The sequence below is a fragment of the Ovis aries genome, chromosome 1 (assembly GCF_016772045.2).
Source record: "Ovis aries strain OAR_USU_Benz2616 breed Rambouillet chromosome 1, ARS-UI_Ramb_v3.0, whole genome shotgun sequence".
NCBI lineage: Eukaryota > Metazoa > Chordata > Mammalia > Artiodactyla > Bovidae > Ovis > Ovis aries.
The window spans coordinates 74,746,618-74,773,713 of NC_056054.1; the positions used below are offsets into that span (position 1 = coordinate 74,746,618).

General features: G+C 37.0%; 1 protein-coding gene across 2 annotated transcripts in view; it reads right to left on the reverse strand.

Moving 5' to 3' along the window:
• The window catches only part of DPYD (dihydropyrimidine dehydrogenase), a 930,457-nt gene that overhangs the window by 494,996 nt on the left and 408,365 nt on the right, over positions 1-27,096 (reverse strand). For both annotated transcript variants that reach the window (XM_004002217.5, XM_060411987.1), the window contains exon 12: positions 10,359-10,543. In XM_004002217.5, the coding sequence (XP_004002266.3) occupies positions 10,359-10,543 (185 nt within the window). The remainder of the gene's footprint in view (positions 1-10,358; positions 10,544-27,096) is intronic.

Here is a 27,096-nt window from a genome sequence, read left to right on the forward strand (position 1 = left end):
TTCTACTAGTAACTCTTGTCTTCTGTTGTTCAGTATTTATCTTTGTACCACTATAACTGCTTTCATAGCAGCAACATATAAATTTAGTGAAACCCTTCCAGTGCAAGTAATAAATATTGTGCTTTTTTAAATATTCCATGTAAGAGAGAAAGGAGACGGAAATGGCAACCCACTCCAGTATTCTTGCATGAGAAATCCAATGAACAGAGGAACCTGGAGGGCTATAGTGCATGCGGTCGCAAAAAGTCAGACATGACTAAGCAACTAAGCACACACAGACACACAGAAGAGACAGTGAATTTAAAATAGAATTCTGAGTCACAGAATGACATGACAAGGGGATGTCATCATTACTCTAATTATGTAATAAAACTGTGAGTTTTGAGATTATAGCTTCCATATGTTTAGACTGCTTTATTTAATATAATGTCTCATGTCTATAGGGCTTCTCTTATGGCTCAGAGGTAAAGAATCCACCTGCAAACCAGGAGACATGGCTTCAGTCCCTGTGACTGGAAGATCACCTGGAGGAGAAAATGGCTACCAACTCCAGTATTCTTGCTGAAAATCTCATGGATAGAGGAGTCTGGCCTGCTACAGACCAAGAGGTCACACAGTCAGACACAACTAAACACGCACACACACAGCTCATATTTACAAGATCGTTTTCTAGGAACTCCCATGAATGCTGCTGCTGCTACTAAGTCGCTTCAGTCGTGTCCAACTCTGTGCGACCCCATAGACAGCAGCCCACCAGGCTCCCCCATCCCTGGGATTCTCCAGGCAAGAACACTGGAGTGGGTTGCCATTTCCTTCTCCAATGCATGAAAGTGAAAAGTGAAAGTCAAGTCGCTCAGTCGTGTCCAACTCTTCGCGACCCCATGGACTACAGCCTACCAGGCTCCTCCGTCCATGGGATTTTCCAGGCAAGAGTACTGGAGTGGGGTGCCATCGCCTTCTCCGAACTCCCATGAATACTTTAGGGAAAATGATCTTCTGATCTAGGATTAGATTTAGAAGAATCTGGCTTGTATTCTATGTCCAGTTTCTCAGAGGAGAACATAGCACATGATGAGATATCGTATAGCCTTTTCCCTCCTCTACTTTTTGTGGCTACATTTTTGTTTGTACGTTAATAGTAGAAGAAAGTAAGTGCTGAATCTTCTGAACGATTGCCTTTTGTAAATAAAGTTTGGTAGTAACGCCTCTCTCTGGTAAAGTAGGATCTTAAGCACCTTTTACACCGTCTTTATCAAGTTGGTTTTGCCAAACAGATTAACTGAACTAGTTTCTTCTCTCCTTTTCCTCTCTGAGACATACAAAGGAAGGCCAAGGAGTCCTACATTTTTGTAATGGGAGGGGTACCCCTATATGCCTATGAACCTTCTACTCTATCCACTGAGTTGTGTGCTTTATTAAGAGTGAGTTGTATGTTTCTTATCCCATTTGTGTTGGCTCTAAGTCTAAATAAAAATTACATAAATTGATGAGCTGTATGAATGTGAAAAGAAAGCGGGTTGATTCTATAAAAACTAAGTTGAATATTTTCAAAGGTATAATAAAAAGGTGAGATACTACAAAACAGTAGCTGTCAAATTAGGTGTGAGAGAAATAACTGAAATGACTTCAAGGCAATTATAGACATTCAGAAAATTACTCTGTATGTTCCTTGAAAATGTTGCTCCATTAAAAAAAAAAAAAAGGAAGTTGTAGACAATATATTATAGATAGGTTTAGAGAAGAAATATATTAGAACTCCAGAGACTAGATTGAAAAGATCCTGGCCTTGCTTATTTCTTTTAATAGAAATGAAAATGAGACAATCTCTAAATGCTTTAAAATCAAATGATATGCTTAAAGTATATGTATATTTTTCTTATATATTCCCATTTTAACTTTTTTGGATTAAGCAACAAATTGGTGATTATTGTTTCATAGGACAAGACAATATTTTTGTACTCTTGTGTTTTTAAATAAATGTTCTGGATTTAACCAATTTACCATTAATAAATTTTCCAAATTTACCTATATAATTGTTTAATTTTTACCCCAATTAATAATTAAATGGTCTTTAATCATACTAATTAATTGTCCCCTTATTTTCTTTCTCTGGAAAGTTCAAATTCCTAGAATTTTCCATCGAGTTAATCATTCCGGTTAAGGAATATTTTTAATAAGAATTAAGTTATACAAAGACTATAGCCTTCAATCACAATCTTCTAATTTCAACTACAGAGGAACTCTCAGGAGAAGTTCTATTGCATTATTTGATTTTTAAATTTTAACACATACAAGGGGAAGATGTTAATATCAAGGACTGCTGCTAATTGGCAAGAAAACTAACATTTCAGAGTTGAAAAGTATCAGGGAAGTAGTTTGGTATAAGGGAACAGGCACTTGTGTGTTCAAATTCTACCTTCATTTCTAACAAGACACTGACCTTGAAGATTTACCATTTAAGACTTTATTTTTACCAACTATGAAACACAGATAATGATGCCTGTTTAACAGGGTCATTTAATCCAAAAATGCACAATTTATGACAGACGCTAAACAACTGTGTGCTAGGTTGCTTCAGTCGTGTCCAACTCTTTCCAACACTATGGGCTGTATAGCCTGCTAGACTCCTCTGTCCATAAGATTTTCCAGGCAATAATTCTGGAATGGGTTGCCATGCCCTCCTACAGGGGATCTTCCTGGCCCGGGGATCAAATCCCCATATCTTATGTCTTCTGCACTGACAGTCAGGTTCTTCACCAGTGGCACCACCTGGGAAGCCCAGATACTAAAGAATTAGCTGTCGTTATTTCAACATTTGACAAGTGAATAAAACAGGCATGTTTCAAAGAGGATAAAAATCAGGGACTACTTTGGGGAGTCTTCTCGCCAAAGTCTAGCCAATATTGACTTGACTACATTAGCATTTACTAGTTGCAGTAAATTTAGCTATCTATTATGCCATACATAGTTTTCTCTAATTATTTCGCATGGATAAAATAACTAAATTCAAACAGTATCATAAGCTCCTTTAGAGAAGAAAGGCTGATGGGTTAATGTGGTCAATTTTCTTTTTCCCTAGTACAGAACTTTTTATCTATCTGTCTGTTAACAAACATGCACACATGCATACTGACACAAACATACACATATACACATTAAATAAATAAATACATTAGAAAGATATATTGTAGAAGTATAAATTTTAAATTTCATAGACTTTGTTTACCTGCAGTCATTCTTTCAGTTACATACTCTTTCTTTCGGTACATTGTCAAAATTATCTTAGTCAGTATTCTTACTTAAGTATAAGAAGAAAACTTATACTGGACTCCACTAACATAGTATTTCAAACAAGTAAGGTGAAGTCACATTGGATCACATTAGTATACAACCAAAGAAGAGTACGTTTAATATTTTAAAATAATGACTTACAAGGGGGGAGAAATGTTGACAAAATGAAAAATATTCCTCTCCTTGTTAATTCTACATCTGACATAAGCATTTTTTTATTCAAACAATTCTTACCACATTTCTGCCCCATTGCATACATCAAATTAAATTCCCAAGCTGGGTATTCTCATCGTTTTCTAACCCCAGTATTATAACAGATCCTTTCTCCTATTTTTTCTATATATTCTCCATGTTCACGGTCTCCACTAGCCCAGAAAGCCTTTCGGTGAAATAAAACGAAGCTGCTGCACAGGTGCAAAGTTTACGGAGCAGGCAGAAAACACCTTTGTGATAATCCAAGGAAGACACTCTTGCTCTGCATAGAAGCAGCACAACAAAAGGTACCACTGTTCAGTGAGTGCAGCTCGGTCTGGATTTCAGCCAACTGGTACCCTTGTTTGGGTACCCCTTACCCAGTAAGCAAGCTATGCAATCTTATCCAGCAGTGTTCTTTAAGTTCCAGCAATTCAAATCACTCAATATTCTTCCAGCTTTTCTTACCTTCCCTCTTTACTCGTATCTTGATTTTTATGAAGTCTGCTGACTCCATATCCTGATATCTACGGCCAGACAGAATCATCATCTCTTCCACACTTCCTTGTGCCTTTACACTTAATCTTACTGCAGTTGCTATTTTGTATTACATGTATGTTTACATAACTATTCTTAAAGCACCATTTAAAAAAATATTGTTTATTGGATGAATGAATGAATCCATGCAAGAATGACTACATGGAGAGACAGATTGATGTAAATGGATAAATAAGTGAATTATTAGATAAAATACTCTTATCATTATCTGAAATAGTCTCTTTCACTCTTCATCTATTAAAATACTATACTTTCACATTCTATTCAAATCTCCAATTTTATAACTTTTCTTGATACCATTTTAATTGTTCACAGGGAACAATCTCTAATAATTTACAAATAAATATTTATTATTTTACTAAGAGCTTTCCATAAATTCTCTTCTGTATTTTTCCCTGAAATCCAATAGAGTAGCAACTTTATCATTTCTCCTTTATTAATGACCATTAATAACTTGATATTGATATTAATAATTATTAATATTAATTCATTAATAATTCATTTATTTTCTTCTAAGAACTCCACGTCTTGGAATAATCATGTGATTTTACCAAAGTCATACAGTTTGAAACTGCTAGAATGGGATTTGAAATCTGGTCTGTTCAATCCACAACCCAAAAATCTAATGACTCTTTATACTTCCTTTAATTTATTCACTTTGGTACCCTCCCAAAGTCAAGAGTTGGACCAAGAGCTGGTACTCAATAAGTGGTAATTGATTAAATTAACTAATAAAATATAAGTAAAGATCACTTCAAGGGCTTCCCTGGTGGCTCAGAGGTTAAAGTGTCTGCCTCCAATGGAGAAGACTCAGGTTCGATCCCTGGGTCGGGAAGATCCCCTGGAGAAGGAAATGGTAACCCACTCCAAGTATTCTTGCCTGGGGAATCCCATGGATGGAGAAACCTGGTAGGCTACAGTCAGATAACTATGAGAATACTGAAATCTCAACTTGGGTGTCTTTAATAACCACATTTATCTAAAAAATATATTACAAAGAAAGTCTATCCAATTGCAATGACTGCATGCATGAAATAAGACTATAACATCCATGCACAATCTTTTTTTAAAAACCCATTATCCAGTGTTACATTTTTCCCTAAACAAAGCATAATATAAGACAAGGTATTATAAGCTTTCATTCATAAATATATTTCAGGTATTATAAAAAGTTTTCTAAATGAATACTACAGTTCTTACATTCATAAGAAAACACTACAGTGCTAATTAATTATATAACAAATTTTTAGTTCTCTTAACTCTTCTTTAAATTCCTTTAAAATCAATTATCACTATATATTTTTTCTATTTAATAAATAAATATATTTTTTATTTTGAGGATATATTAGTAAACAGCACACCACTGGCTAGTGCAGTATCAGACCAGTAAGAAGACCAATCGGGGAAAAACAGGATGCTAAAGAACACACCAGGAGGAATGTATTCCTGGAAGAGGAGGAGAAGGCAAAACCTGAAGGGCGAGAGGGATGCAGACTTGTGAAATGACTGGAGTTGGGAAAGGACCAGATGTAGGAGAAATCTTGATGTGTTAGGGGAAATTCAAATTGGCTTCACGAGCTAAGGAGTATAAAGGGGAGTATGGGCTTCCCAGGTGGCTCAGTGGTAAAGAACCCACTGGCTAATTTGAGAGACACAGAAGACATGAGTTTGATCCCTGGATTGGGAAGATCCCCGGGAGGAGGGGATGGCAACCCACTCCAGTATTCTTCCCTGGGAAATCCTATGGACAAAGGAACCTGGTGGGCTACAGTCCATGGGGTCCACAAAGAACCTGACATTACTGAGTGATTGAACACACAAAGAGGAGTATACTTCACTTGAATACAAAGAGGAACCTCTGAAGGGTTTTAAAAGAAGAACTTGTATTCTAGAAAGAAAACTCTGGCTTCAGAACAGGGGCCTTGAATTTGACAGGAGGAAATTGGAGACAATTTTAAGAGGTCACAGAGGCCAGAACTAAGATACTGACAGTACAGAAAGAAAAATCCTACTTCGTCTGTATATTCCTTTTTAGTCTCATAATTGCTTAGCACTTTGTATCTAGCACCCTCGCAGAAAGGTGGAAGTGTTAACTTTACCTGAGAGAGATTTTACCTACCTTCCATTTTAACTCTGTTTTAAAGTGCCAGTCAATACTTTGTTTGACTGATCTGAATCCTACAGTCAAATCCAAAATGCTTACTGGTCACTAATTTTTAATTCTCACATATTAAAAACTATCATCCCTAGAAATCATATACATATATATATATATATATCATATGCATTTTTTTCATCATACTTAAGAGTCTATATCTTTTATGAGTAAGTGGAAACTAAGTAAAATGACTGCTCATTTCTATCAGTTCACATTTATCAGATTTAGGGAAGTAGAAAGATAACAATGAATTTAAAAATACTCTTAAGATATAATGAAAATTGTGAAGAACCACAAAACCACCACCTCCATAAAGTATAGTAAATATTTCCTATGTCTTTATCTTCAAAGCTATAAATGGATTTAAATATATAGAAAACAATAACACAAACCGTTCTCCACTTGCCTGCGTTCAATTTTACCTTTTCAAATCTCTTTAGCATTGCTGCCTTCCCATCATTTTCACTTCTGCAAACTGAATTCACATCTTCAATAGGTTTTTGGCTGGCCTAGCACAAAAGCCTTTTCTCCTGAGTCCACTCTCATTTCTTCAAGGAGCTAACAGACTAGTCAGTGACATGTCTGGTCAACCAAAAATTGTATTTCACATAAAAAATAAGGAAATTAAAATAAGTTTATGAAAGTCTTTATAGGGATCGAATTGACCAGGTCTATATGAGAGAGGGAAGAAAAGAAAATTTAAACAAGTAGCTCATAAAAAAGAGTGTACACAATTGTGCTGTTTTATGAGAAAAAAATATATGTATAAGCACACTAGTGTAACTCTTTCAACTATGTATTCTTAAGAAATAACTCTATCCTGAGACTATGCTATTTCCTACTTTTCTCATGAAGTAGCCTATTAATAAATGAAAGTAAATATTATAATTTCATGTGTTTGGATGTCTATTTTAATGCCGTTATTCAGCAAAATAAGAAGCCATTGACCATATTTTGGTTTCCAAATTGACTTTGAAAGTTTTATTAGCCTGAGGAATCCAGAGTTTCTTTGCTTTCTGTCAAAAAGTGAAAGAAAATGGCAGAAAGCCCAGAAGAACTAAAGAGCCTCTAGATGAAAGTGAAAGAGGAGAGTGAAAATGCTGGTTTAAAACCCAACATTAAAAAAACTAAAATGATGGCATCCGGTCCCATCACTTACATCTGCCAATCCATGGCAAATGTTTCCCCGTGTTTCATGGGGAAACAATGGAGACAGTGACAGACTTTATTTTCTTGGGCTCCAAAATCACTATAGATGGTGACTACAGCCATGAAATTTAAAGATGCATGCTCCTTGGAAGAAAAGCTATGGCAAACCTAGATAGGATATTAAAAAGCAGAGACACTACTTTACTGACAAAGGTCTGTATAGTCAAAGCTATGTTTTTCCCAGTAATCATATATTGATATGAGAGTTGAACCATTAAGAAAGCTGAGCTTCTAAGAATTGATGCTTTTGAACTGTGCTGTTGGAGAAGACTCTTGAGAGTCCCATGGGCAGCAAGGAGATCCAACAAGTCAAGCCTAAAGGAAATCAGTCCTGAATATGGACTGACACTGAAGCTGGAACTCCAATACTTTTGCTACCTGATGAGGAGAACTGACTCAATGGGAAAGACCCTAATGCTGGGAAAGATTGAAGGCAGGAGAAGAAGGAGACAACAGAAGATGAGATGGTTGTATGGCATCACTGACTCAACGGATGTGAGTTTGAGCATGCTCTGGGACTTGGTGATGGACAGGGAAAGCAGGCATGCTGCAGTCTATTGGGTCGCGAAGAGTCAGATATGACTGAGTGACTGATCTGAACTGAATCCAGAGTTTGAGGACCACTGATGTAGAGGATTTGACTCTAGGAATCAGAAATTTTAAATACGGGAAGTAAAACAAGTTTAGGAGGTTGTGCTTGGTTTTAAAAGCAGTGAGTTTGAAGTGTAGGTAAAATATATATACAAGTGGAGTAGTGAATTTGAAATGTAGTTTAGACAAGTGAAGATGTTTAGCAGCCAGTGAGACCGACAGAATTTCCTACTGGAGATACACAGTAGGAAGTCGAGCACGTGGGTGCCCTGGGAGAATACTATGAATCTAAGAAGAGAAGAATGAGGAAATACAAAAAAGGGTGATAGGTTTGAGGACAGAAAAAGCAAAAAGAGCCAAAGCAAGAGTCCATCCTCGGTAGTTGTCATGAACTGCTCCTGCTGTGTTTCTGAGGTCGTGGGGACACTCCAAACTGCAGATGCTGCAAAGCCTGCAGTTGAAACCACCACCAATGCATCTCCCCAAACACTGAACAGCTTCCCCAGTGGCTCAGTGTAAAGAATCTGCCAGCAATGCCGGAGACATAAGAAACACAGGTCCTACCCCTGGGTTGGGAAGATCGCCTGGAGGAAAGCATGGCAATTCACGCCAGTATTCCTGCCTAGAGAATCACATAGACAGAGGAACCTGGCAGGCTATAGTCCATAAGATCTCAAAGAGTCAGACATGACTGAAGTGACTTAGCATGCATGCATGCAAAAACACTGCTTCCTAAATCACACTTTTGTCTCAGTGCACAGCCAGTAGGGTTTACAACCGTAACTGCTGCTGCTGCTGCTGCTGCTGCTGCTGCTGCTGCGTTGCTTCAGTCGTGTCCAACTATGTGCGACCCGATAGACGGCAGACCACCAGGCTCCCCTGTCCCTGGGATTCTCCAGGCAAGAACACTGGAGTGGGTTGCCATTTCCTTCTCCAATGCATGAAAGTGAAAAGTGAAAGTGAAGTCGCTCAGTCATGTCTGATTCTTCCCGACCCCATGGACTGCAGCCTACCAGGCTCCTCCGTCCATGGGATTTTACAGGCAAGAGTACAGGAATGGGGTGCCATTGCCCTCTCCATACAACCATAACTAGACCTTTATATTTCTGGGACACCACACTCTAGTCCACATCCTGGTATCTCAAGCTCCATTACTCAGAGACGCCAAAGTGAGGTGACAGTGAAAGTGACAGTCGCTCAGTCATGTCCAGCTCTTTGTGATCCCATGGACTGTACAGTCGATGGAGTTCTCCAGGCCAGCGTACAGGAATAGGTGGCCGCTCCCTTCTCTGGGGGATCTTCCCAACCCAAGAATGGAACCCAGGTCTCCCACATTGCAGGTGGATTGTTTTACCAGCTGAGCCACAAGGGAGGTGCAAGTAAGTTAACTAAACATAAAAATATGATGTAATCAGTACCAAGTCCAAGCCCTACTTAGGAAGTAAGTAGTCACGGATGAATTACAGAAAGAGTAGGAGAACAATCAGAACAGACTAAATAGTCAGGACAAAGAGGAAGAAAAACATTCAAGGAAACATTAAAGACAAAGTAAATCCTGTTAGAAAGAAAATATAAGAAACCAAAAATACCAAAAGGAGGCAGGCAGGAATTATATTTTGAATTTAGAGTTTTTCCTGAATAGCAAAGAAAAATAAGAATTTTACTTACAAAAACAAACTTTTCCAGATACATTTTATGTAAATTAGGTCACTGTGTCTACATTTAGTTAAAACATAGAGCAAGAGAATAGAGCATTTCATCAAAAAGGAAGACAACTGAAACCTAGTAGCTATGGCTTTTTATCCCCTAGACTACAAAGTTACTGTAGCAGAGTAGTTATTTTACATTTTATCATTTTTATGTTCTGCTTACGTATCACAAAACTCAATAGTGAAAAATATTAGAATGTATATTGATAAAATACTTGTTTTCTTTTCAATTAGGTGCATATAATTTAGGAAGTAAATAGGAGTTCACCTGTTCAAATGGACAGACAATATAATTTTCTGGATTGATAAATCTTTAGGAATATAGATTTTATTTCATACTGTATATCATCCAGATTTGATAAATATATTATCTATGTCCTAAAACATTGATGACTCCTTTAAACACAGAGGATAAATAACTTCATAGTATTTCACTGGTAGAAACGCACAATGAATTTTCAATCACCTAAACAGGTCTGCTATCCAGTCCACATTTAAAAACTTTTATCCAAGAAAATATATATGTGACATATATCACAGATATAGTTACTATACACCTTATAGAAATGCTCATACGAACAAGAAGCAAAGATAAATGAAGTACTAATCCACTGAAAAAAAATGAACTGAATTTGATGGTAAACGCCTACCTGTATATATCTGTGAATGTACCAAGAGGCTTGCTTTCCATCATTCACGGATTCCACTGTAGTGTTGGCTATACCAACAACATCACCACCTGCAAACACCCATGGTTCACTGGTTTGCATAGTTTCTGGATCTACTTCTGGGAGATCCCATCTGTTAAATTTTATAGGGCTCAAGGCTTCTTTTACTGCAAAAAGTGAAAGAAAGCAAGCAATGACTAATTTGTGCAACACATAACAATAATTTGAAAATTAAGAAAAATTATTATTTAATTATGATTCTAGGGACTCAAAAAACTGTTTTTAATGAACCATAAAAATGGAATGTTAATGAAATATCTGAGTTAACAATACCTTCAAAGTGTACTGACTTAATCAACTTAAAATAAAACTCACATGTACAGATACAGGCAATATTTCAGATCTGGTATTTTTGTCTAAGAAGTATGGAAGATTAGAGTCCTTTAAATATTCTAAATGTTATAAAAAGCATTTTCTAAAACTTTGTCCATAACCATTATTTTCACAAATGTATTACTTATATGACCCCAAATTTATTCCTGTGTAACACCAGTGTAAGTTATATTATGAATTTGAGTCAATTGCCAATATCTTCCATTTGCAGAAAGTCTTATAAACAAGAAAAAATCTTATACATTTTCATCAAGTTTTTTACACTTAATGTTAGGTGATTTAACAAATCCAGAATACAGTTAAAATTAGCCAGCAAAAATCAACAAATGCAAACATTAACATTAGTTCTTTGGGGAAATTTCTCTGTAAAAGAGATTTAAATTTTCTGCTAAATATGTTGTGTCCCAATGAATTTAAACATGTCAGAAAAAGGGAGAAATTGAATCCCATTAAGAAAATATTTCTAAAGAAGTTGACTAGACACATGATCTGGATATTAGGAAGAGATAAAAGAAAGTAAGTTAGGTAAAAAGTTGATCTAGAGAAGAAATGAAGAAAGGTAGATAGTACCATATATGATGGAGAAAATTGAGCCAATGTTTAGGATAAAATGTTCCTTTCAGATATTCATGTGATAAATTTTAAGCGAGCTTCTCGTGTGTCTGTGTATGTGCTAAGTCACCTTAGTCATGTCCAACTCTTTGCCACCAGAGTGTAGCCCACCAGGATCCTCTGTCCATGGGATTCTTAAGAATACTGGAGTGGGTTGCCATGCCCTTCTCTAGGTGATCTTCCCAACCCAGGGACTGAACTCACATCTCTTATGTCTCCTGCATTGACAGGTGGGTTCTTTACCACTAGCGCCACCTGGAAAACCCTACAGGTTCTCATGATATACTAGAGGGAGCTATTCTGTACTATAAATGAAAAGAAAATATAACTATGTAAACTAAGGGAGAAGACAATAGAAGTTCTTGGAGCACAAAAGTTAGTTGTTGAATAGATTGACAATTTAAGTTCAAAATTAAATAGCCAAGTGTAAAAACAAAAAAAAAAGTTATTTTAATTTTTTTTTTCTGAACAATCATAGAAAAAATATTAAAATAAATTTTGGTACATGTTTGTAGTTTTCTGCTTGAAACAAATTAGAATTCTAGAAAACCATTAAGGGACTATTGTTGATTGTGCTTTCTCCACAAGACTGTAGGTTCCATGAGAACAAGAATATATCCATGCTGTGGTGCTTACCACTGTGTCACTAAGCCTAGCATATCACTTAAAACATGGAAGACACTCAATTCAATGGATAGATGAATGGATGGATGGATGGATGGATGGATGGATGGATGAATAAAATAGTAGATGGGTCAATGCCATCATGCTCAGGTTTCTATTTAAAAATCTTCTACTGTTTTTATCTCTGATGCAATTTCACCTTTCAGTGAGAGCAAAATTTAATATTCATATAATTGTTTTCAATGCAGAATGGCATTATGAGAAGATTTTTCTAATGTTTTTAAAGGTCACATGGAAAGAAACCTTAACATTTGTTCCCTACTGCATAACAGATCATCACTACCATCTGTTGACAGTTATCTGAGTTGCAAAACTTTGATAGTGAGCATGACTCATCTGTTCAACTCATTATAATAATGGTAACTGTTAACACATCATCATTGAATGGTACAGCCTCAAGGGAAGCCCAAGAATACTGGAGTGGGTAGCCGATCTCTTCTCCAGGGGATCTTCCTGACCCAGGAATCAAACTGGGATCTCCTGCACTGCAGGCAGATTCTCTACCAACTGAGCTATCAGGGAAGCCCCATAGATAAGCATAAACATATGCAAGAGATAAAAAATAATTCTCCTGTATAAGAAATGACCTTATTTGTCCAAGACTTTGATAAAACCTTGTCCTGTATAGAGATTTGAAATAAAGATGATTTTTAAATGAGGAGGCATTCGAAACTATTTCACTAGGAGATCAAAGCCTTTTTATACATTTTTCTCATTTTTTATAGGAATACTCTTGAAGGTTAGCACAGATTTCACTTTAAGCTTGAGCAAGGCAGGGATTATGCCTTAGTTATCTTTGATTTCCCACAGCAGCTATTAGTCAAAGACATATATACTGTGAAGTTATTGAAGATTAAGCTCCAGGGTCCCTCACTTGCATGGGCCTCTTTCAAGACCTAAATTTGAATTTGCAATTTTTTTCTTTTTTATAAAAAGCCCTCAAATTATATAGGATTCAGGTCTCACAAAATCTGAATCTATTCAAGCTCAGTGAATCATAAATAGTAGGTGTCGAATAAATGCTTGAATTACAGTGAAATTCATGAGTAATGTGTTTTACAATTTTTTATGATTTAATGAACATGGTATGATTCACTTTAATATTAGAGTACCATCACTGATTCAGTCAATAAATAGTCAGGAGATGTTATTAGAAGTTTAATAAGTAATTATTGCATTTCTTAAAATATTTAGCACCAACACTATAAACCAGCCTAGGAATACGCATTTGTGAATTCAAAAGCACTAATTCTATTCACAGGTATTTCTGTTAGATACACCTTGTATTATTTTGTCTCTAGACATTTACATATACTCTTGTTTACTTTTTAAATTATGCTCTTTTTCCTTAATATTTGATTCAATTATAACTTGAAGTCTTAGATCTGACTACAAACTGTTTTAATTATATTCTATCATTTGTAACATCCAACTAACCTCATAAATAACCAAATTATTTCCTGATACTCTATTCCAAAAGAGAATTTATGTCTCATATTAAAAATTATCTCAGCTCTCTTTTAAAAATCATCTATTTAATTCCCCCCTACTCTTTTTTAGAGGCCTTCAAGTTTAAAATGTTCATAGCTTCATTTTAATAAATAAATAGAACACATTGAGAGACCAAGCATTTGATTATGCTGTTATGAAATAGTACAACAAAGCTTACATCAATCAAAATAAAAATCATTTCTTTTCATATTAATATCTAATAGTTCAACTTGTCCTTTATCATTTAGACAAACATTATCATTGAAAAAGTAGAACATGGACAGCTTGTAAGAATATAAGTGACCCTTAAGTGAGTCAGAAATGTTTTCTATCAGTGGCACTAAGCAGCTAACACAGGAATGACTGTTCATTACAACTAGAACAGCAAATGATTAGGATCATCTCCCTATAAGCACAACAGACTCGATATTTAAGCATGAGAGGTAGAGAGAAAGAAAGAGACAGAGAGAAAGAGGAGGGATCATTAATTTTCTGAAATTTTGTTGATTCTGACTGTGGATCCAAGTAATACTTTTCACACTTTCAATGACTCTTTTGAAAGACAGAAGTTATTTCCATCATTTAATCATACTTTAAAAGCTCCAAAGTATTTAAGTTAGAATGCAAATTAAAGATTCAGTGAAAAAAATACATGTGCTTTTATTCATAATTTGTCAGAAAGGAGTTCATTTATTTAGCTGCTTCTTACGAGGGAGACTTTCATCCTCGTCATTATAACCATCCTTCTATGAACTCCTCACAGCTCTCTTACATCTCTGCTGATACGTCTAACTTGGGATACAATAAAAATAAGTCTCAGAAGGATATCTTCTGTTCTGCCTTTATCTGGCTTGGAAAGAGTGAAAGCATAAGTGGATGAAAAATGTATATTTACATTTGCAAACCAAATAACTGCTTGTCATTTCCTGTGAAGTGTTAAATGAATATTAATAGAAGGATTGTATTATTTTCTTTCTTGTTTATAAAATAATGGGGGTGGGTAGAGTGGGATTTTCTGTTATGATCATACACAGTTTCCCCACAGATTTTCGTGAGATTGCATCTTGCTGGAGACTGCAGCATATGCCCTGGTAGCTCCATAGATGAACAGAAAAAGAACTTGAAAAAGAATCCCAAAATGTGCTTATTCACAGCCTATATTATTCTGCAAATGGGAGAGAAATGTGTTAAATGATATGGTGCCTGGAATTTTATGCAGTCTTTAAAAGGAACAAAAACATCCTTTATTCATACCAAACATTCAAGATTTATGTTAATTTTCGGCTTTAATTACTACTATGTTCCAATGAGCTGATTTAAAAAACAAAGACACTCTGAGGTAGCTTTAAAACAAGAAACGGTTTTGAAATAGGAACTTTTAGTCAACTTAATGTTATGCATGAAATGATTTTTTTATATAGACTTAATTGTATTGTGACACACAAGTTCTTCAATAAGCCACAGCTTAAAATTGCAGAAACCCTCCCTGAGGGACACATCACTAGCAGATGCAGATTGCCAAGGTCAATTAAACTGATGTAGCTGTGCTGTCATATATGTAGAAGAGAAACCCACGAGCATATGACAAGTATATTTCTCAGTATTTATAAAAAGATGTCAAAGATGTTATATTTTAGTATATAAATATAAATTAATTCTCCATAAACAATAAAACAATACAACAGAAATTGTAATGAAGAAGGATTATTAGTATTCTTCAGTGAATTTGAGATGCTATAAAACAATAGAGGGAATCAAAAAATTCCAACATTTATAAGAAAATGATATCTTGAAAACAGATGAATTCATCTGTGTGCTTGTTGCTTAATTGTACATAACCTATTAGCCAATAGGACCAAAGCACAATGAAACAAAAAGACAAGCGGAGACAATAATCTCAGTAAATCAGAGCTGAAAACAAAATATCAGCAAGAGCAAATAAATTCTAATTACAGGGCCAGGATATCAGAGCTGTTTAAATAGAATAACCTGGGGTGGGGAGGGGACAGAACCACAGAATGCCTAAGAATATCAAGTCCTGAAGGCATGAGCTCTGTCCTCACATCTCCCTCTTCCTCTAAGTATTCGAATCAATATGCAGTCCATTCCCAAACACAACGAAGAGAACAATGAAGATTCATCAACTTCTTTCTGTAAACCCCTTAAAAGTCAACCTTGATACTGTACCTTCCTCCCCCTTTTGGGCCTCAAGTAACTCTGGTTCTTTTTAGAATATCATCTTTCTCTTATTCTCCTCTTTCACCTCCTACATTGAATGAAAGCAAAAGCTGCTCAGTAGTGTCCGACTCTTTGCGACCCCATGAACCATACAGTCCATGAAATTCTCCAGGTCAGGGTACTGGCATGGGTAGCTTTTCCCTTCTCCAAGGGATCTTCCCAGCCCAGGGATCAAACCCAGGTCTCCCATATTGCAAGCGGACTCTTTACCAGCTGAGCCACAAGAGAAGCTCAAGAATACTGGAAAGGGTAGCCTACCCCTTCTCCAGTGGATCTTTCCGACCTAGGAATCGAACTGGGGTCTCCTGCATTGCAGGTGGATTCTTTACCAACTGAGCTATCAGGGAAGCCCTAGGTTGAATAACTGGTTTTAACCTGAGTCTCTCTTCTCATTGCAATTCTTATATCTTCTATCTAATTTCTTAATTGACACTGACTTCCTACCTTTTTCACCACCCAATTATTCCTTTCAGTTTATCCCTCTTATGAAAATATGGTGTTTATTGTCACCAAGTTCCATGACCTCAGTCCTCCTCGCTTTTGCCTTTCTATAGCACCCATTAGCTGAATCATGTTAATTTTGATCTCTTTCTCTGATTTGCAGAATGATACTCTATCTGGGCTCTCATTCTTTTTAAACTGCCCATGGACTCCATCTGGCTTCGCCTCATCTCATCCTCCTCCTCTTTCCAGCTCTCAAACATCGTCTGTTACACTTCACTGGGTCAGAAATTATAGTCATCTTCTGTCTTTAAGCTTCATCTCTCTGGAAGTGACCTCAATTGCTACCTTCCCCTTTTTTATTCTGACACTCCCACCTGCCTGTTAGAGATTCCAATGTGGATATTCTACTGTCCCTCCTAAATCATCACATCTAAAACCCAGTTCAACAGCTTCCTCTGGGCCTTTCACATTTGGCAAGTGATTATTAGCAAGCTTGGTTGTTCATGTCTCCTACTCATTGTGACCACCGGCGAAGCTTCACTGAAACTCTCTTCACTATGACGATCCAGAGGGCCACATCCAGAGACTCTTGCAGTGATCACCCCAGTTCAGGACCAGGACGAGGGTGAGGCGGGGTGAGGCACCCAAATAGTAAGGTTTAAGAAGGTCTTTAGGCACAAGATCATGCAAAGGCAGTTCAGTGCCTCAACTGTCTCAACCTAAGCATGGCACTGCCTTCCTTGACTTCTCAGGAGCTCTCAACAGATAACCACTTCCTCCTCATAAAAGTCCCTTATCTCGGCTTCAATGACACCACACTTTCTGCTTTTCCATGTGCCTCCATAATCACATTTTAACCTTTACTGCTGTTTTTTTCTACTCTCCTTTCCCAAAAAGCAAAAACCTGGAAATAGATCTTAATTTTGGTGTAATTTTTCAATCTTTTCTCTCCAGTCATCTCATCATGTGGCCAATTACCATATTCTAACAACTCAACAGAAAGAAATCCTCTCCTAGTTACTTCCTACATCTCGTTCACATCATCCTCACCTAATGTAGAATGTTAAGAAAAGCAATTAGCATTTATTGATCCCTTGTGTACGGCAGACATGATTCTGGATATTTCCATACAGTAATCTCATTTATACCACAACACAATTCTTTAAGACAGATATTATTAATACCATCCTAAATACAGCTAAGAGATGGCAAAGTCAGTATATCAGTTTAGTCACTTAGTCGTGTCCGACTCTTTGTGACCCCATGTACTGCAGCATGCCAGGCTTGCCTGTCCAAGACCAGCTCCTATGAAACCAGTTATTTCTCACTTCCAAGCTCTTTTTGCCACTGACCCTTGGTGTGAGGGAAAAAAAAAAAAAAAGCCAGGGATAGGCCAAAAACAGTCTCTCTACTGGGAACAATGGGAATAACTAAAATGAAGCAGGTTGGAGTTGAAGAGACAGTGATTATTTTTCTTGTAGGTCTTATTTCCACAATTTAAGAGTCAGTTCATTGTAAAGAAGAAGCCCAAATATTTCCCTTTAAAAATAAAGCTTCTAAAGAAAGTCTCTGGGCTTCTCAAGTGGCTCAGTGGTAAGGAATCTGCCTGCTAAGCAGGAGATACATGTTTGATCTCTGCATTGGGAAGATCCTCTGCAGAAGGAAATGGCAACCCACTACAGTATTCTTGCCTGGAAAATCCCATGTACAGAGGAGCCTGGCAGGTTACAGTTCGTGGGGTCTCAAAGAGTTGGACAGGACTTAGCAACCAACTAAACAGCAACAAAGAAAGTCTCTATGTGACAATTACGCTGACGAGTAGAATCGGCATCTGGCTAATACCTTTTGATTGATTTAACTATTTGAATTATCCACTGCTATATTAAAAAAAAATGTTCATTTGGATGTGCTTGTAGAACTCAGACAATGTAAAGTACAGATTTAATTTTCGTTCCCTCCTTGCCCAGAACAAGCTTAGGCTCCCCAAGTTAAATACAAAAGATAGATGTCAATAATAGCCGGTAGCAACTCCTTCTGTTTTACTTGTATTCTACAGGGAGTCTCCTTCTCATTTCCTAAACTGACCAACTAATCAATTCAGAATTAAAATTGCCTAAGCACTTCACCTTGATTTGCTTATTTCTCTGCAATAATTCCATCTATTTAAAACACTAAACTCCTTGAAGATTTGATTTCATTTTCTCTGGAAGAGATCTCTCAAGGAGGTCAGTGTCCTTGAAGAAAATATATGGGGATTGTTTTCAAATTCTCTGTTGGATTCCCAAATGCTACACTTTGATTTGCTTATTTATATTCAATGATACCATCTACTTAAGACTACAAACTCCTTGAAGGAATAGACCATCCTTTAATCTGATTTGGACTATAATCATCATAATTCTATGCACATTTGGGTGCTTAATACCTCTTGATAATTAGGACACAGTGAAAAAAAGTGGAAAGGCTGCTGAAATATTTTATATAACTTCTCCGTGAAAGAACATTTTAAAATGTTGAGTGATATCATCAAGTGTTAGAAATAATTACAGAAAGGGGTTAAAAATGTTTAATATAAAATCCTCATTTGCTGCATTTAAAGCATAAATAAAAACAAATAGAAAGCCAGAAGTAAATTATACTACTTGTGAAAACAATATTATTAAAATATAAGTGAATACTGAAAAATATTTTAATTAACAAAATAAATCAAATGGAAAAGATTCCCTAAATAGAGCTTTAAAAGTAAGTCTGTGTGTTTGACTGCCATGACTAATTATGTATCCATGTAATGTGTGTTCAATTTGGGCTTATTTAAATAGCAGAAATGCTCATTAGCTGCAGTATATCTGTGAAGCTTCAGTAAACAGTTTAATGGTTTTTATGTTTAACCAATTTCATAAGTTCCTGTAATTTTAGCTTTAGCAGCTCATTAATGTTATTTTTTGATATCCATCTTATGACTTTTTTTCCTTGTCAATCGGCTGCAGGCAGATTTCAGTGCAAATTTAAAACATACAATAGAATTTATTTTAAACAATTTTAGCATGTAAATAAATGCAAAAGTCAAAAATATAGGTTCTATATAGAGTATTGATTGTATTACTATGTAGTCAATAAATATCTTTGGTACTGACAAAGGCTATATATTAAGTAGAATTTGTGATGATAATAATGACAAACAACTTGAGTGGCCCCATGAACATGTAGCTGGTTCTGGACGAGTCAAGTCATGTTATCTCTTTGTATTTTCACAGAAGAGGTATTATTTTAATTTTATAGTTGAGGAAACTGAGACTAAGTTACACAGATTACTATCTCATAATTTGAACCTAACTACAAGCCACTATCGCTGTTCTAAGTGGGAATACCTGGAGTTTATGGGCATTTGGAGATAAACAACTAAACCTTAGGAGAGGGCCCTACAACTTAAGATTAGATATAGTCATAGGATGGAAGAAGTTCTTAGAGAAAGAGCACAAGTCTGAGTAAAAATAGAATGAACCATTTATTTTTAAAGTGGTAGCAGTCACTACCTGAGCTAAAGCCAGAAGAGGAATCATCAGAGTTTCATGAAGATCAAGGTATTTCTTTGCCACACGAGCCAAGAGGTGGTAATTTTAAGAAATGTCAAATACAAGAGAAATGTAAGGTAGATAACTAGATTTGAGGATCTGGAGGTCAATGAGCAGTAAAAAGAGGACATTTGTAGATAAATGATGAAGGCAAAAATCAGAATAAAAGGGGTTAAGGAGAAAAGGTCTGGCAAAGACAGCAAGGCAATGCATACAGGATATTCTTCTGGGAGTTTAATAATGATTGCACAGGGAAAAAAATTAAGGCAGTAGTTTGCATTCATTCATTCTATTAGCAAATTTATTTATTTATTTATTGTCTACTGTGTAGTAAATCCAGCTGTAGGCACTGTAGTAAAGCACAGATAAGGGGCATGTCCTTCTATGATGTACATTTCAGTTGGTAGAAGATAAAATATATAAAAGTAAATAAGTGAACCAAATGATGGTGAAAATGGCTATGAAGAGAATGACATGAATGAGAGTGTTATGTGGTGAGGGGTCTGAGAAGCAGAAGAGGTGCTGTAGAGCACGGTGGGGATGGAGGGGCACGGACGATTCTTTGATGAGATGCCATCTGAGCTAATACATAAAGGATAAGACAGGGATGGCATGTGAGGACCTTGAGGCAGATCATTCCAGGCAGAGGGAACCCTTACAGAGGAGTTAGAATGAACTGAAGTTGATGCATTTGGAGAGCTGAAGGGAGACTTTATGTGGGTAGAAGGAAGCAAGCAAGAAGAGAGGAGGCCGAGAGACAGGCAGAGGCTGATCGAAGAGGGCTTCAGAAGCTGGGAAGGATTTTATTCTAAATAAAGTAGAACAAAATAGAATTGATTTATGTATTTCATTCTAAAGAAACTAGGAAATCACTGGAAGGTTTGGAACAGGGGGATGAAATGATGTAATTTCTGTTTATAAAGCTGATTTTGATAGGATTATAAGGAAGAAAGAGTAAACGCAGGGTGACCAGTGAGAAGGTTACTAGTTTCTATGCAAGTGACAGTGTCCAGCATCTAACCATTGCCTCAGCAGAAGGAGGACTGCTTGTCTTCATGTGACACTTTACATAAACATTACTTTCAAATGCTCTTGTCTTTACCTTGAATTTTCTGTAGGGGCATTTAGAAAATAGCAATCATTTCATTCTGTTCATCCCAACATTTATCCATCTCTTCATTCATCCATTTATCCATTCATTCAGTGATCCCTTGAGACTGCTGGGTACTTTGGATTAAAATATGAATAAATTATCCTGCAGTCCTACTGTCAACATAATTAGAATATATAAAGTGTATGGATTGAAACAAGAGAAGACCAGGAGCCAATTAATTATATGTGGTGAGGGGAACATGTTTCCTCGACATGGCCCCTTAGATTTCAGGCACCCACCAACTTTAGAATAAAATTCAAATACTTTAGTCTTACACTAAAACATTTTGTGAATGAGCAATGATATATTTCTCCACCTTTACTTTTTCTTGTTGGATGCCTTATGATCTAGCCAAAGGAATTACCTCTTGTATTATCCACCCTGTTCACTCTGACAAAATGTGTTTTCCCCTTGTCTCTAGTCTCTTAATTCCAACCCAGTTCCCATCTCTATTACAAATACCCCTGCCTCCGTAAAACCTTCTTTGATGATTACAGCTGGAAGTCATCTCTCCATCCTGTGTGTTATGCAGGATATAACAGTGTATCTATTTCTCCTTGAGTCTACCTAATGGCATTTTAATGTGCATTTTCCCTCTCTTTTAGACTGCAAGCTCCTGTAGACAGGGTCAATGTATTCACTTTTTGTGAACTCAGGAGAACTTAACACAGAATCTAATAAAGCAAGAATGAAAGCATAGGAAATAAAGTCCCACAAGTATGTAGGAGGGCAGACTAGAAGGGTGTCAGAATTAAACAGAAGCATTTGGTTTCAATCCCACCATCAGGGGAGAATAACTTTAGATTCTAAAGCATGAGAGTAATGCAATGATACTGATGATCTGGTAGCTCATTTGGCATCAGTGTTCCAAACACTGAGCCATATTAAACCAAGTGAATCATCACTATGCTTTTCGGAGGACTTGGAAAATCATTGGATGTTTGCTGAATATAATATGCTTAGTACTCTTTCGTGCACTTGTATGGAAAAAGTGGTCATGTAATTGAAGGTTCCTTGAAAACATTTTAAAGAGCTTCATAATTACAAAATATTATAAGAATGGTTGGAATGGAAACAAGGTGAGCATGAGATAGCATTAGAACATACAAAGCTTGAGTGAGACCTCTGAATACATGTTCAAATACGAGCTGGCTTTCTACTCCAGCAATACCAGCATGTTGGGGAAATCTAATAAATTATATGAACATATTATACTTGCATTAGGTAGCTTCCATATTTGGGGGCTATATATTAAATATGCTTCCCCAGCAGCTATTTGGTAAATAATCCATCTGCATTTCATGAGACTCAAAAGACATGGGTTCAAACCCTGGGTCAGGAAGATCACCTGAAACCCACTCCAGTATTCCTGCCCACTCCCACTCCAGTATTCTTGCCTGGAGAAACCCATGGAGAGAGGAGCCTGGCTGGCTGCAGTTCACTGGGCTGCAAAGAGTCGGACACGATTGAAGCGAGTCAGCACATATTAAATATGATTCAATGTAATTTCCTAACTCATAAAATTACAACTTATAGGTCAATATCTAATTTATCTGTCTAAAATAGGTATATTGTTATTTTTATTTTGTGCTTTCAGCCAAGAACACAGATGCAAAGTAATTAACAATAATCTGTAATATGAAATATATACTACTAAGAGCATTAGGATAAAATCTATATCATTACTAAATTTATAATTTGACTAAATTTTGTATCTTGATTTTACATCATGGCAGCTTACTATAATTTAACACTTCACAAGAATATCAGGTTTCAGAATAAACTTTTAGTGTACCATGACTAACTAGTATTTAAAAGACAAATATAATAGGCTATGTCAATAAAGCTCTTGACATGTATTACAGTTACTGTATGCTGAATACCATTTTCCTACATTTGAAGATTTCTGTTCTCTGAAAAATTATGTTATTTTTCCATTTTCTACCTTCTTTTCCCAGCAAAACTTGTTACATGCCACTGCTCTACTTCTTGCATGTAATCTTTGATTTGATGGAAAAGTACTGATTTATCCACTGTCTCCCTGTAAGAATGCATATGATATCAACCACTAGTGAAACCTGGAAAATAAAGATAAGGGAAGGCTCTGAACAGAGCTATTCACTGGGGAAACAAACCTATTCCTATGCAGTTATTAGAGGGAAGTAAAATAATTACAGAAATATCATGTTATGCTTCAAATGGATGTCTAAGGCAGTTGTAAGTGATGTGATGTTGATTCCAAATCACTTTCAACACTGTTATCAGTTTGACCTCCTTCCTCATCACCTCCACCCCTTTACAGTAATTCCAAAGAAAAACTGTGCAAAGATTCCATTATTTTGGATGGTTATTCTGCAGAAATGCCAGTACTTGCTTTAAATTTTACCACTTTATCCTCACTCTGCACAGTATATTCTATAATAAAAAGATAATAAATTTTTCAGTGAGAAAAAAATCTGATAATTAGGGCAACTTTTAAGAAAATATGTACAGTTTTACTATTGGTTTTCTGAGAATGCTACTCTTCTAAAACGGGGCTAAAAGCAAGACAATGTACAGGGACTAAAAAAGGATTCATTCCATCACTGGGCCAACAATACAAAGGATATAACAATGTTTTATTTCTCAGGATAATGGACAGGTAGCATCAGGAACGACATGCATTAGTAAAACTGGGGGAGGTGCAGAATCACAGACTAAAACTGTCTTGATGCCCATGTCCTCCTAAAATATTTACCATCTAAAGATCAGCATAATTTTCCTGTTCACAATATGATAGATTCTTCTTGATTGCCAGAAGAAATGCCACATGTCCTCTTTATTCATACTTTTAAGAAACTGTCATCTAAACTATACGTTATAATAGTCTTTATTCATTAATTCAACCAATGAATAACCACTATTCTAGACACTAGGTTATGACAGTGAAAAGATAAATGATATATAATGATACCTACTGAAATGATATGGATCTAACAGAAGCAGAAGATATTAGGAAGAGGTGGCAAGAATACACAGAAGAACTGTACAAAAAAGATCTTCACGACCCAGATAATCACGATGGTGTGATCACTCACCTAGAGCCAGACATCCTGGAATGTGAAGTCAAGTGGGCCTTAGAAAGCATCACTACAAACAAAGCTAGTGGAGGTGATGGAATTCCAGTTGAGCTATTTCAAGTCCTGAAAGATGATGCTGTGAAAGTGCTGCACTCAATATGCCAGCAAATTTGGAAAACTCAGCAGTGGCCACAGGACTGGAAAAGGTCAGTTTTCATTCCAATCCCAAAGAAAGGCAATGCTCAAACTACCGCACTATTGCACTCATCTCACATGCTAGTAAAGTAATGCTCAAAATTCTCCAAGCCAGGCTTCAGCAATACATGAACTTCCTGATGTTCAAACTGGTTTTAGAGAAGGCAGAGGAACCAGAGATCAAATTGCCAGTATCTGCTGGATCATGGAAAAAGCAAGAGAGAGTTCCAGAAAAACACCTATTTCTGCTTTATTGACTATGCCAAAGCCTTTGACTGTGTGGATCACAATAAACTGAGGGAAATTCTGAGAGAGATGGGAATACCAGACCACCAGACCTGCCTCTTGAGACATCTGTATGCAGGTCAGGAAGCAACAGTTAGAACTAGACATGAAACAACAGACTGGTTCCAAATAGGAAAAGAAGTACATCAAGGCTGTATATTGTCACCCTGCTTATTTAACTTCTATGCAGAGTACATCATGAGAAATGCTGGACTGGAAGAAACAGAAGCTGGAATGAAGATTGCTGGGAGAAATCTCAATAACCACAGATGACACCACCCTTATGGCAGAAATTAAAGAGGAGCTAAAAAGCCTCTTGATGAAAGTAAAAGAGGAGAGTGAAAAAGTTGGCTTAAAGCTCAACATTCAGAAAATGAAGATCATGGCATTCGGTCCCATCACTCCATGGGAAATAGATCACTAAAGGAGTAAGTCGGCTTACTTTGCCGACTAAGATCATGGCATTCGGTCCCATCACTCCATGGGAAATAGATGGGGCTCCATTATTTTTCTGGGCTCCAAAATCACTGCAGATGGTGACTGCAGACATGAAATTAAAAGATGCTTATTCCTTGGAAGAAAAGTTATGACCAACCTAGACAACATATTCAAAAGCAGAGACATTACTTTGCCGACTAACGTCCGTCTAGTCAAGGCTATGGTTTTTCCTGTGGTCCTGTATGGATGTGAGAGTTGGACTGTGAAGAAGGCTGAGTGCTGAAGAATTGATGCTTTTGAACTGTGGTGTTGGAGAAGACTCTTGAGAGTCCCTTGGACTGCATGGAGATCCTACCAGTCCATTCTGAAGGAGATCAGCCCTGGGATTTCTTTGGAAGGAATGATGCTAAAGCTGAAACTCCAGTACTTTGGCCACCTCATGTGAAGAGTTGACTCATTGAAAAAGATTCTGATGCTGGGAGGGATTGGGGCCAGGATGAGAAGGGGACGACCGAGGATGAGATGGATGGATGGCATCACTGACTCGATGGACGTGAGTCTGAATGAACTCCTGGAGTTGGTGATGGACAGGGAGGCCTGACGTGCTGCGATTCATGGGGTCGCAAAGAGTCCGACACGACTGAGCGACTGAACTGAACTGAACTGAACTGTCTCTTTTGAATCTGAAACTTCTTAGTTGTAGTCCTATTTCCAGCTGTTGAATGGATTAGCAAATCCAAATGAAACCCATCACCACTTCCCTCAGATCTATTTGTTCTATCTGCTGCACTCATGAGTTCTTCGGGCACTATATGGACATATCTGACTATATCTAATCAGATCCCATGCTAGATTCTCCATATTCCACCTCTATCAAGCAGACGGCCAAATCATTAATGTCTGTGTAAAAACTACATCTGGATTCTGAATGGTCTTCAATAGTACTATGTCCTTTAACTTAACTTAAGCCTTAAGCAGTAACCATGCAAATTGACAGTTTTTAAACTGGTTTCATCAATACTATTCTGTCTTAATCCAAGGCCACCTTTATCACTATCACTGCCACCTTGGAGAAGCATGTTTATTTCACACTCCTGATGCTCCTTTCATGTACAGAGACAAATATTGGTATAAATCTTGTGATGTCACTCTGTATCTTACCTATCTTTAAAAAGCTGAAATCAGTAATTATAATTAGCAGATATGAAAGAAGAAATTAGGCATTTGTGGCATCACCAATGCAACGTACATGAACATGGGCAAACTCCAGGAGATGGTGAGGAAGAGGAAGGCATGGCACACTCCAATCCATGGGGCCACAAAGAGCAACTGGGCATCTGAACACCAGCACACCCTTGCCAAGAGTATAGCTTGACAGCTGCCCAGTTGAGGGTGCCTCCCTTCTTTAATACTAAAAGTCTTCCTGCTTCAGCTTCCCAACAGGGAACCTGCATTGTTGGATCACACCTGTGACTGGTGAGTAACTTACCTACTTCAGGCATCTAATAGCAGGAAACACATTTGCCTTCTGATAGGAAGCACCTCAAGTGTGACTTCATGGTTTCCCAACTATTTGAGGAATATTATAAATGGTTCAAACCCAAGCAGAGGGAAGGAAGATCCACCACCTACCAGAATTGCTACATTAACATAAAGATCTCTCCAATATTTAAGCCTCCTCATTTATCAGTTGGGTGTGTATAGGACAAAATTCACAACCCCTTGATTAGCATGTAAGTCTCCTATTTTCACCTAAATCTGTAGACAAATTTCCTCCAATCTTACCGCTATCCACTTCCCACCTTATTTTAACAGGCAGCATGTGCTCCAGCTACACAGAATTTCTCACTAGGGTCTGGTCACCTGAGGTCGTTTATCAGCTTGCACCTTGAGTATGATATTCCGTCTAAAAGAGAAAATCCTTGTTGTTCAGTCACTAAGTCGTTTCCAACTCTTTGTAACCCCATGGACTGATGCACACCAGGCTATCCTGTCCTTCACCATCTCCTGGAGCTTGCTCAAACTCATGTCCATTGAGCCGGTGATGCTCTCCAACCACCTCGTCCTCTGTTGTCCCCTTCTCCTTCTGCCTTCGATCTTTCCCAGCATCAGGGTCTTTTCTAATGAGTCAACTCTTTGCATCAGGTGGCCAAAGT